Genomic DNA, 12,497 nt, shown 5'->3' with positions numbered 1-12,497 from the left:
GGAGCGGGATATTATAAGAGAAACCCCCCCCCCTAATTGGACCCCAAGCTATCGATCAAGCCTACTTAGAACTTGATCCGTTCACTCGTTATTGAGATCTCAACATCTCGGGTACTCGCAACCCGTCGCGTCGCGTAAAAAAGTCACGGTCGGTCTCGCTCCGCGTGTACTTGGCGCGAGACACTACCGTGTCTCTTGATTCTGCCGCTAGGGAATTTTTAAGTCGATTCTTATGAATCAAGCTTGAATTCAATGTCTAGGTGTCCCAGGTTGCCGATGACGAGGTTCACATAGTGCGCTTCATAGTTTTCGGTATCCAGGTGTATTAATACCTTGACAAACAGTTAAAAACGGCGAATGCGAGTCGAGCGCGGGACGAGGTGCGCAAAGAAGAATTATTTAGACTTGTTAATTTGAACGAACGTTTCGGCTCTTCCTTTGAGCCATCTTCAGCATTTATTGAAAGTAATCGCTAGTCCTGCAGAGCTCGAGGAAGAAGACTCCCTTCTTGAGGAGATGTCGGAAACAAACGAGCTGGTACGCACGATTATGGTGGACATTACCGCTATGAGAGAAAAAAACTCTATTACGCAACGTCGTTTGAAAAAGGAAAGGAGAACGCTCACCTCAAGATCTGCAGAAGTCACAAAAGTACATTATTCGAAGTCAAAAGTCGCAATAGTCAAAAGATCGTACATCTCGGAGGGAGAATAAATTTGCAGTCACAACCGTCACACATCTTAGAAATTAGCGGAAGAAATTGACAGTCAAGCACACAGCGCAGCGGTTGGAAACGGTGTGAGACGAAGGATCGAACGAGTATTGATCACGGACGCTGTTATAAACATAGTGATGTGTCTCAGGAAAGGACGAACATAAATTAGATATTGTTTATGATAGGCAGATATGCGTGATGTAGGCACTCGGTATCCGATTGGAGGTTTAGACCATGGCGCTGTTGCTTAATATGTAAAACTTCCGAAATGAGACGTTTATGATAGTATCTTTCTCGATCTAAAATCTTCACATTATCCCAATCAAAATCATGATCGTTATGAATTCTGTGGTCAGTAATCACGGAATGAGAGGAACTATTTCTATTTATGTGACTGCGATGTTCCGATATTCTAGTTTTTAGTTGTCTACAGGTTTGCCCTACGTAAGAAGCATCACAGTCTCGACAAAAAATCTTATATACTACGTTGCTATTTTGATAAGACGGGAGAGCATCCTTCTGAACCTTGATAAATTTATTTAATTTATTAACACTGTAGTATGCTAAATGAGTATCAGATCCCCTAAAAATATCCTTAAATTTTGCAGAAAAGGAAGGAAAAAACGGGACCGTAAACCATTTTTTAAAAGAAGCGTCATCAACATCATCAGAATTTTGTTTTTTTGTTTGTTTGTAAAAGAGACTTTTTAGACGTTCATGAATCGTGTTAAAAATAAGATCTAGAGGATAATCGTTGTTCAAAAGGATGCTGATAATAAGTTCTAGATTTTTTCTGTGAAACCTCGGATGCGAGAGTAGAAAGGCTCGGTCGATGAGTCCTATGATGGTTCCACGCTTTTGAGACGAAGGGTGACAAGAATAATAATTTAAATATCTGCCGGAAAAGGTAGGTTTATGATACCAATCAAATTTGATTAAACCATTGTTATTAATGATGGTGGTATCTAAAAAATTGAGTTTATTGTCGCCAATCTCAATGGTAAATTGTAAACGTGGATGGAACGAATTAAATGTTTGTAAAGTGAAATCAACGGTATCGTTAGGTATAGCCATCGCTATATCATCCACATATCTGAAGAAAAACGGAATGTGAAAATTGAACATTCTCATCGCCCTCGTCTCAATATCCTGAAGGACTAAATCCGCAAGGTCAGGAGACAAAGGAGAGCCCATGGGAGATCCGAAATTCTGTTTATAGACCTTGTTGTTAAACCTAAAATAGGTGGAGTCGAGGATGAGTCTTACTGCAATAATAAATTCATCTTTCGGAATGTCGCAGTTTTTTGAGAGATGTTCCCATCTATTGCAAATACTGTCAATAGCAAGATCGGAAGGAACATTTGTAAAAAGGGAGACAACATCAAGCGAAATGAGTGTGTAATTGTCATCAATACGCGAATTGTTCAAAATATTGACGAGTTGAAAACTGTCTTTAATATGACTATTGGCTTTAGGAATACTGGAAGAAATAATGTTATGTAAAAATCTAGCTAAGTTATGTAGAGGTCCATCGATGGACGAAACTATAATTCTTAACGGATAATTTAGTTTGTGAATTTTCGGAAGTCCATAGGCTCTCGGAAGTACTCCATCACTACAATAAAGGAACTTATAAGTAGAGGATGAAATGTATTTCGAATTCTTCCATCTAGTAAGCAGAGTTCTCGTGTTTCTTGTGAGTGAAAGGATGGGATCTTTTTTGACTAAAGTATATGTGTTCGTGTCCGACAATAGCAATTCCATCTTATTTTTGTAGTCAGGAAAATCCATGGCAACGGTTATGTTACCTTTATCGGCTCTAGTCAGAATTACATCAGGATTATTGAGAAGAAAATCTTTGGTTAGAGATAACATACCATAAATGATTTTGTCCGATTGGGAAGGAGAAAAATTAGAGTCTGAATTCTGCAAAATTTAAGGATATTTTTAGGGGATCTGATACTCATTTAGCATACTACAGTGTTAATAAATTAAATAAATTTATCAAGGTTCAGAAGGATGCTCTCCCGTCTTATCAAAATAGCAACGTAGTATATAAGATTTTTTGTCGAGACTGTGATGCTTCTTACGTAGGGCAAACCTGTAGACAACTAAAAACTAGAATATCGGAACATCGCAGTCACATAAATAGAAATAGTTCCTCTCATTCCGTGATTACTGACCACAGAATTCATAACGATCATGATTTTGATTGGGATAATGTGAAGATTTTAGATCGAGAAAGATACTATCATAAACGTCTCATTTCGGAAGTTTTACATATTAAGCAACAGCGCCATGGTCTAAACCTCCAATCGGATACCGAGTGCCTACATCACGCATATCTGCCTATCATAAACAATATCTAATTTATGTTCGTCCTTTCCTGAGACACATCACTATGTTTATAACAGCGTCCGTGATCAATACTCGTTCGATCCTTCGTCTCACACCGTTTCCAACCGCTGCGCTGTGCGCTTGACTGTCAATTTCTTCCGCTAATTTCTAAGATGTGCGACGGTTGTGACTGCAAATTTATTCTCCCTCCGAGATGTACGATCTTTTGACTATTGCGACTTTTGACTTCGAATAATGTACTTTTGTGACTTCTGCAGATCTTGAGGTGAGCGTTCTCCTTTCCTTTTTCAAACGACGTTGCGTAATAGAGTTTTTTTCTCTCATAGTGGTAATGTCCACCATAATCGTGCGTACCAGCTCGTTTGTTTCCGACATCTCCTCAAGAAGGGAGTCTTCTTCCTCGAGCTCTGCAGGACTAGCGATTACTTTCAATAAATGCTGAAGATGGCTCAAAGGAAGAGCCGAAACGTTCAAATTAACAAGTCTAAATAATTCTTCTTTGCGCACCTCGTCCCGCGCTTGACTCGCATTCGCCGGTTTTAACTGTTTGACATTTTCACGAGTCCATTTTTATGATTTATTATACGCAGGCTGAAAAATGCGTTTTCCTACTCACGATTATTTTTCTTTTATTTCTCGTGTTTTTGGGCCTTATGCCACCGTCTTACTTAAGAATTGGATTAAATTCAATAGGTGTTATATTAAATGTACACATAGAAAGGAATTTTTAAGATTTTGCTTGATGTATAACATCGTTCCTGCACATCTTAAGCGTATGAAAAATACTAACTTAACGTTTCACAATCCTAAAATTGCGGCTAAATTTAACTTTAACATTAGTTCCGTTATTAAAAAAACTCTGCGTTTAGAATTAAGTGACACATATCGACAGATCGACTATCTCCGTACGCAAATCTTTCGGACAGTACGCAGTGTTTCTCAATGCTTACCGTTCCATACCTATAATTCCTTTTTCCTTAGCCAAAACAAATCTCTACATCGCTTTGACATTGCTAAGCATTACTCCATCACAAAGAAAATGTCATGGCTGCGTCATAAACAGTTGAGAGATAGAATAAAGGTGATTAAACCGGTCCGTTATTTTTATACAGATCTCTCTCTCAATTCCCCTAGAACTACATTTTCCGACAATTCGGGAACTAATACTATTTTCTCTTTCGATCCTATACTCCACGAAAACACTCTGTCTCACGAGATATTTATCTCACCTATATCTTTCACCAACTCCTTAACAAAATCTTCTTTCAACACTATAAAAAAAGAATGGTTTGTGAATCTTTCTTCCGTCCAATTTCCTCCTGACATTATTCATCTTCTACAACTGGGCGACAATTTTTCACTTCCTTACCACAACAAACAAAAAATTCTATTTGAGTTCATTAAAAGCATTGAAAACAACATAAAAACTCTTCCTATCGCGACACAAACATTTATTAGAAACCGTTCTATTCCTATCATTAACGATTTAAATTCAGACTCTAATTTTTCTCCTTCCCAATCGGACAAAATCATTTATGGTATGTTATCTCTAACCAAAGATTTTCTTCTCAATAATCCTGATGTAATTCTGACTAGAGCCGATAAAGGTAACATAACCGTTGCCATGGATTTTCCTGACTACAAAAATAAGATGGAACTGCTATTGTCGGACACGAACACATATACTTTAGTCAAAAAAGATCCCATCCTTTCACTCACAAGAAACACGAGAACTCTGCTTACTAGATGGAAGAATTCGAAATACATTTCATCCTCTACTTATAAGTTCCTTTATTGTAGTGATGGAGTACTTCCGAGAGCCTATGGACTTCCGAAAATTCACAAACTAAATTATCCGTTAAGAATTATAGTTTCGTCCATCGATGGACCTCTACATAACTTAGCTAGATTTTTACATAACATTATTTCTTCCAGTATTCCTAAAGCCAATAGTCATATTAAAGACAGTTTTCAACTCGTCAATATTTTGAACAATTCGCGTATTGATGACAATTACACACTCATTTCGCTTGATGTTGTCTCCCTTTTTACAAATGTTCCTTCCGATCTTGCTATTGACAGTATTTGCAATAGATGGGAACATCTTTCAAAAAACTGCGACATTCCGAAAGATGAATTTATTATTGCAGTAAGACTCATCCTCGACTCCACCTATTTTAGTTTTAACAACAAGGTCTATAAACAGAATTTCGGATCTCCCATGGGCTCTCCTTTGTCTCCTGACCTTGCGGATTTAGTCCTTCAGGATATTGAGACGAGGGCGATGAGAATGTTCAATTTTCACATTCCGTTTTTCTTCAGATATGTGGATGATATAGCGATGGCTATACCTAACGATACCGTTGATTTCACTTTACAAACATTTAATTCGTTCCATCCACGTTTACAATTTACCATTGAGATTGGCGACAATAAACTCAATTTTTTAGATACCACCATCATTAATAACAATGGTTTAATCGAATTTGATTGGTATCATAAACCTACCTTTTCCGGTAGATATTTAAATTATTATTCTTGTCACCCTTCGTCTCAAAAGCGTGGAACCATCATAGGACTCATCGACCGAGCCTTTCTACTCTCGCATCCGAGGTTTCACAGAAAAAATCTAGAACTTATTATCAGCATCCTTTTGAACAACGATTATCCTCTAGATCTTATTTTTAACACGATTCATGAACGTCTAAAAAGTCTCTTTTACAAACAAACAAAAAAAACAAAATTCTGATGATGTTGATGACGCTTCTTTTAAAAAATGGTTTACGGTCCCGTTTTTTCCTTCCTTTTCTGCAAAATTTAAGGATATTTTTAGGGGATCTGATACTCATTTAGCATACTACAGTGTTAATAAATTAAATAAATTTATCAAGGTTCAGAAGGATGCTCTCCCGTTTTATCAAAATAGCAACGTAGTATATAAGATTTTTTGTCGAGACTGTGATGCTTCTTACGTAGGGCAAACCTGTAGACAACTAAAAACTAGAATATCGGAACATCGCAGTCACATAAATAGAAATAGTTCCTCTCATTCCGTGATTACTGACCACAGAATTCATAACGATCATGATTTTGATTGGGATAATGTGAAGATTTTAGATCGAGAAAGATACTATCATAAACGTCTCATTTCGGAAGTTTTACATATTAAGCAACAGCGCCATGGTCTAAACCTCCAATCGGATACCGAGTGCCTACATCACGCATATCTGCCTATCATAAACAATATCTAATTTATGTTCGTCCTTTCCTGAGACACATCACTATGTTTATAACAGCGTCCGTGATCAATACTCGTTCGATCCTTCGTCTCACACCGTTTCCAACCGCTGCGCTGTGCGCTTGACTGTCAATTTCTTCCGCTAATTTCTAAGATGTGCGACGGTTGTGACTGCAAATTTATTCTCCCTCCGAGATGTACGATCTTTTGACTATTGCGACTTTTGACTTCGAATAATGTACTTTTGTGACTTCTGCAGATCTTGAGGTGAGCGTTCTCCTTTCCTTTTTCAAACGACGTTGCGTAATAATAGAGTTTTTTTTTTCTCTCATAGTGGTAATGTCCACCATAATCGTGCGTACCAGCTCGTTTGTTTCCGACATCTCCTCAAGAAGGGAGTCTTCTTCCTCGAGCTCTGCAGGACTAGCGATTACTTTCAATAAATGCTGAAGATGGCTCAAAGGAAGAGCCGAAACGTTCAAATTAACAAGTCTAAATAATTCTTCTTTGCGCACCTCGTCCCGCGCTTGACTCGCATTCGCCGTTTTTAACTGTTTGACATTTTCACGATGTCGCTTTTTTCGATATCTATGTGTCCTACATTCAGATTTATAAAGTTATTAATACACCTAGACACCAAAAACTACAAAGCGCACTATGTGGACCTCGTCATCAACAACCTGAGACACCTAGACATCAATTTCAAGATATTAATGCACGTAGACACCGACACCGGAGCGCACTATGTGGACCTCGTTATCGGCAACCTGGGACACTTAGACATCGAATTCAACGTACGATTACACCTGGACACCGAAAACTATGAAGCGCACTATCTGGATCTTGTCATCGGCAACCTGGGACACGTGGACATCGAATTCAAGGTATTAATACACGTAGACACCGAAAACTACGGAGCGCACTATGTGGACCTCGTCATCGGCAACCTGGGACACGTAGACATCGAATTCAACGTACGATTACACCTGGACACCGAAAACTATGAAGCGCACTATCTGGATCCCGTCATCGGCAACCTGGGACACGTGGACATCGAATTCAAAGTATTAATACACGTAGACACCGAAAACTACGGAGCGCACTATGTGGACCTCGTCATCGGCAACCTGGGACACCTAGACATTGAATTCAACGTACGATTACACATGGACACCGAAAACTATGAAGCGCACTATCTGGATCCCGTCATCGGCAACCTGGGACACGTGGACATCGAATTCAAGGTATTAATACACGTAGACACCGAAAACTACAGAGCGCACTATGTGGACCTTGTCATCGGCAACCTGGGACACCTAGACATCGAATTCAACGTACGATTACACCTGGACACCGAAAACTATGAAGCGCACTATCTGGATCCCGTCATCGGCAACCTGGGACACGTGGACATCGAATTCAAAGTATTAATACACGTAGACACCGAAAACTACGGAGCGCACTATGTGGACCTTGTCATCGGCAACCTGGGACACCTAGACATCGAATTCAACGTACGATTACACCTGGACACCGAAAACTATGAAGCGCACTATCTGGATCCCGTCATCGGCAACATGGGACACGTGGACATCGAATTCAAGATATTAATACACGTAGACACCGAAAACTACGGAGCGCACTATGTGGACCTCGTCATCGGCAACCTGGGACACCTAGACATCGAATTCAACGTACGATTACACATGGACACCGAAAACTATGAAGCGCACTATCTGGATCCCGTCATCGGCAACCTGGGACACGTGGACATCGAATTCAAGGTATTAATACACGTAGACACCGAAAACTACGGAGCGCACTATGTGGACCTCGTCATCGGCAACCTGGGACACGTAGACATCGAATTCAACGTATTATTACACCTGGACACCGAAAACTATGAAGCGCACTATCTGGACCTCGTCATCGGCAACCTGGGATACCTAGACATCGAATTCAAGCTTGATTCATAAGAATCGACTTAAAAATTCCCTAGCGGCACTTTCTGCCAAGCGTAGAGAACCTTCTTTTTCCGTTGACTTAATAAATATATATTATATCAAGCTTGATTCATAAGAATCGACTTAAAAATTCCCTAGCGGCACTTTCTGCCAAGCGTAGAGCGTAGAGAACCTTCTTTTCCGTTGACTCAATATATATTATATATTACCTAATTTACCTAAATAAAAATCTTCCTCCTGACCGATAAGTCTATCGACCTAATTTTGAAATACGCGCGCGATATCGAAACTGGCGATACCTGCGCCGCCAGCGTCGAAAAAGTGAAAGTGACGTTTCTGATTATGACGTCATCATACAAGAACGTCGGCGTTAGGAGGAGTATCTTAAAAATAAATTTTCCCATTTGGACTTTGCGTCGCAATATCTCCGCTCGTAGGGCACGTAGCGAAATATTATGAGAGAAACCCCCCCCTAATTGGACCCCAAGCTATCGATCAAGCCTACTTAGAACTTGATCCGTTCACTCGTTATCGAGATCTCAACATCGCGGGTACTCGCAACCCGTCGCGTCGCGTAAAAGAGTCACGGTCGGTCTCGCTCCGCGTGTACTTGGCGCGAGACACTACCGTGTCTCTTGATAACCCAAATCGAGTCGCATTCTTTCCGACGAGAAATTTGTATCGGTAGGGGAAATATTATCGGAGAAACTTAGCTGCGCAAATCTCTCCTCTATTCGCTGTATCGGTTCGTCCCTATGTCAAAGTTGAATCGAAAATTTTGCTTCTTGCTCCTGATGTCGCCTCCTCTCCTCCTGGAGTGTTCGTACTTCCTCGCGTAACATCTCCAACTCGGAGAGCTGCTCCGGCGTCGTCGCTCGTGGTCTCTTTCTGAGGCGGACGTCTGCTGAGCGCGTCGTAGCCGCAGTTGTCATTTCGTTCACCGCTCGTTAACGCTCGCCCGTAAGACGATCCCGGACGAGCCCCCAAATGTCACGCTCAACCGCTCGACTGCACTCGCACACGCTCACTCAACGCGTACCGAGCACTCGCGCAAAAGAAGGAACTCCGTATTACAAAAAGGAACTTGTTTATTGGAATTACTCGTACAAGAGAACACGGGCTGTCACGTCAGAACAAGACGGAAGCTTCGAACAGAATCAAACAGACGAAGGATATAAACAACGCGGTCGTCAAGGAACCATCCGCAATTCCTTCTCGGCTTGCATCTTCAATCGGAGAACGTTTCACGCGAAGCCGAAGGACATAAGTAACCCCCTTTTCGAAGGGGGGCGGCAAAACTTTTCTTAATTATTTCTTTTTTTTTTGTTTAACTACGCCTCTAGAGTACCCTCCTATCTCTCTTCTATCACTCCCGACTATAAAACGCTATTACTTTCGTTTGCTAACTTTCACTCTTTCCCGACACGTCTACTCTCTACAACGTTCGCCATGCGAATCGCTGCTTTAATAATCAGTGAATGGTTAGGTTAGTTTACGCGAGACTTGCTAACTTATTCTTTTTTCTTTTCAAAGTTATAGGGCATTTTTATTTCTAAAAGTTAGTTAAAGAAAAATAGAATATTCGCAAATTTAGCCAAAAAAATGGTTTAGCAATCAAAAATACTTTTCCAGATAATCATTTTTGGCTCTGGCTACCATTTTCAAGTCTTTCGATGAATTCTAAACAAAGATATTCCGGAGTTTTGGATTTCGATCACTTTTGTCTACGATTGTACCACTCGAACATCCTTAATGTGTATTTTTACTGAAATATTATATTATTCACAATCGGTTTCCGGTTCCGGGACGATACAGTGGCACGTGAGAGTTAGGCGAGTGAATTGTGGCAGATTAGGAGGGCATAGGAGAGGTCTGGAGGAGAAGCTCGGGAGGGACGAGAAAGTGGAGGAGCGAGATTTTGCGAAAAAGTGGAGGGAAGTCGGGAAAGGACAGAATAGAGGAGAAAAAGGTTGCTAAAACCGTGAGTGAAAGTAAGACGGGCTGAGAGTATGTGAAGTGAAGAGAGGGAAGGCATTGTGAGAAGAACGGCCACAGACAGGGAACACGCGGATTATAGAAGGAGACTAGAGAGATAATAGAAGGGCGGATGGAGGCAGAGAAGGAAATAGGATTAGAGAGTGAACAGCAGGGAAATAAAGGAAAGAGGAGGGAAGGCGAAGGGGAGAAGAAAGCAAGAAGCAGGCCTACAAAGGCTGAGGAGCTTGCCAAACAAAGAGAAAGATCGGGCAGCCTAGGATCGGTCAAAGAGTTCATCCAGAAAAGAAAAAGAAAAGAGTTAGAAGAAGAAGCGGCGAGAGCTGCAGAGATAGAAATCCTCGAAAAATTTAACGAGGAAAGAAGGGTCGACAGATCACCACCAACTAAGATAAAAAAAGAAAGGGGGGAAGGAAACATGGCGACAGAAGATTTGTTAAAAGAAATTCTAAAGAAGATGAACAGATCGCCGCCGGCAAAGATTAAAAAAGATGGAGAAAAGAAAAAGAGCATAACGGCGGAGGAAATGTTGAAAGAAATTCTAAAGAAAATGGAGGAGCAGGAAAAGGAAAGAAAAAAAGATAAAGAGGAGATACAAGAGATAATAAAAGGGTTGAAGAAGGAATTTAAAAGGAGGGAGGAAAAATGGGGAAAGCAAAGAAACTCGATAGAGAAAGGATTGAAAAGTCTGGAGGAAGAGGTTGAAAAAACGGGCTTGAATGGAAGGGAGGGAAAGGAGGGAAAAGTAGTAATGGAGAAATGGAAAGAGATAGAAAAAAAGTTGGAAATGGCGGAGAGAAGAAGCCGGAGATGCAATATAATTGTGAAGGAAGCGAAGAAACGAAACAGAAAGGAAGGAGAAGATCGAGAAGATGATAGGAGAAATAAATAAAACAGAAGTAGTCATCGAGGAAGTGCAGGAAATAGGATACGGAGATAATAAAATGACAATGCTGAAGTGCAGAAACTGGAAGGCCAAAAGGGAGATAATGAGAACGAGGAGGGAGTTAGGGAAAAAATATGACAGTTTTCTGGACGATGACCTCACCAAGATGGAAAGACAGATACAGAAGGAAATAAAAAAGAGAGCAAAAGAAGAAAGAGAGGCGGGAAAGAAAACGACAATTGGTTACCAGAAGATGTGGGTGGACAACAAAGAGTTGAGATGGAATAAAAATAAAGGAACTTTAGAGGAGAGGAGTGAGTGACGGAAGAAATAAAGAGGCGACGAGGGATAGTGAGGGAGAAGACGAGGAGAAGGAGAGAAGAGGAGGGAAACCTGGGGAAAGGAGGAAGTGACAAGGAGGAGAAAGCTACAGAACAGACCAGTATCACCGCAACGTGTGCGACGGACAGACGGCAAAAGCAAGGGATCGAAGGCGGCAGAACAGACCGGTGTCGCCGCAACATGTGCGACGGACAGGTGGCAAAACCGAGAGATCGATGGAAGGGATCGAAGGTAAGAAGGGGAACAGGTAGGAGACGCACGTAACGACAGTAAGAGCGAGCTGTGTAAGCAGGATGAAAGTAAAAATAGACGAAGACAAGTCGGTGGAGGAAAGAATTAAAGAAGGAAAGGAGAGGGAAAAGAGAAAGGAAGGGAGAGAGAAGGAAAATGAGAAAGAAGGGGAGTTGACAGAAAAAGATATTGCGAAGAAATTGGAGGATAAACCTCTGATGGCATCGGAAGAGGACGAGGACGAAGCGGACCGAGGGGAGGGACTGGGGAGGAGGCAATGGAAGGGGTAGGGAGCGCAATATATGACAATATATGACAATGTTCTGTTTAAGATTCTGGAGGCTTAAGACTTATATGTTATTTTTGGTTGTGAGGCCGTCAACTAATTGTTATTGATTGATTTTGATTTTTACAGGGTTGGATACGTCCCTTCAAAACGCCGAAATGTAAAAGTTTGGGAACGTTCCTCCAAAACGCCCTTTAAGGCCTCTTTGGGATAAATAAAGTACCTTTCGTAACCGTATATTATTTACAATCGTATAATTGTTCAAAATATCGTATTATTCGCAATCGTATAATTGTGGCAAGTCAGTTTTAAAACCGGAAAATACTGTATTTTTTATTCTTAAAATTAATTGCTTCTATATTTTTTTACAGAATTATTGTTTTTAATATTATTATAAATTTTTGTCACTATTTGTGCATTTTTCGATAGTTATGTATTTAATGGATGGAATCAAGTTCAGAAATGATTGGAGGAAAAGGAGA

At 40.6% G+C, this 12,497-nt stretch overlaps 2 protein-coding genes across 2 annotated transcripts; one reads left to right on the top strand and one right to left on the bottom strand.

The window, feature by feature from the left end:
• Nucleotides 1-339: 339 nt before the first annotated feature.
• Nucleotides 340-2,631, bottom strand: LOC139821990 (uncharacterized). The gene is made up of 2 exons (XM_071793470.1): nt 627-2,631; nt 340-565 (listed from the first exon to the last, which is right to left on the bottom strand). Exon 1 carries the CDS (start codon nt 2,588-2,590, stop codon nt 881-883), a length of 1,710 nt encoding a protein of 569 aa, XP_071649571.1. The 5' UTR covers nt 2,591-2,631; the 3' UTR covers nt 340-565; nt 627-880.
• Nucleotides 2,632-2,736: 105 nt separating this feature from the next.
• On the top strand, nt 2,737-6,872 carry LOC139821989 (uncharacterized). Its single transcript, XM_071793469.1, has 3 exons — nt 2,737-3,338; nt 3,400-6,578; nt 6,646-6,872. Exon 2 carries the CDS (start codon nt 3,672-3,674, stop codon nt 5,820-5,822), a length of 2,151 nt encoding a protein of 716 aa, XP_071649570.1. The 5' UTR covers nt 2,737-3,338; nt 3,400-3,671; the 3' UTR covers nt 5,823-6,578; nt 6,646-6,872.
• Nucleotides 6,873-12,497: the final 5,625 nt, after the last annotated feature.

This window comes from Temnothorax longispinosus, chromosome 11 (assembly GCF_030848805.1).
Source record: "Temnothorax longispinosus isolate EJ_2023e chromosome 11, Tlon_JGU_v1, whole genome shotgun sequence".
Classification (NCBI taxonomy): domain Eukaryota; kingdom Metazoa; phylum Arthropoda; class Insecta; order Hymenoptera; family Formicidae; genus Temnothorax; species Temnothorax longispinosus.
Note: the sequence above shows the minus strand (reverse complement) of the source record. Positions and strands in the feature narration are given on the sequence as shown.

Excerpts from the sequence above, each read along its gene's own strand:
- LOC139821989 (XM_071793469.1), top strand. The coding sequence starts at position 3,672 with ATGCGTTTTCCTACTCACGATTATTTTTCTTTTATTTCTCGTGTTTTT.
- LOC139821990 (XM_071793470.1), bottom strand. The coding sequence starts at position 2,590 with ATGTTATCTCTAACCAAAGATTTTCTTCTCAATAATCCTGATGTAATT.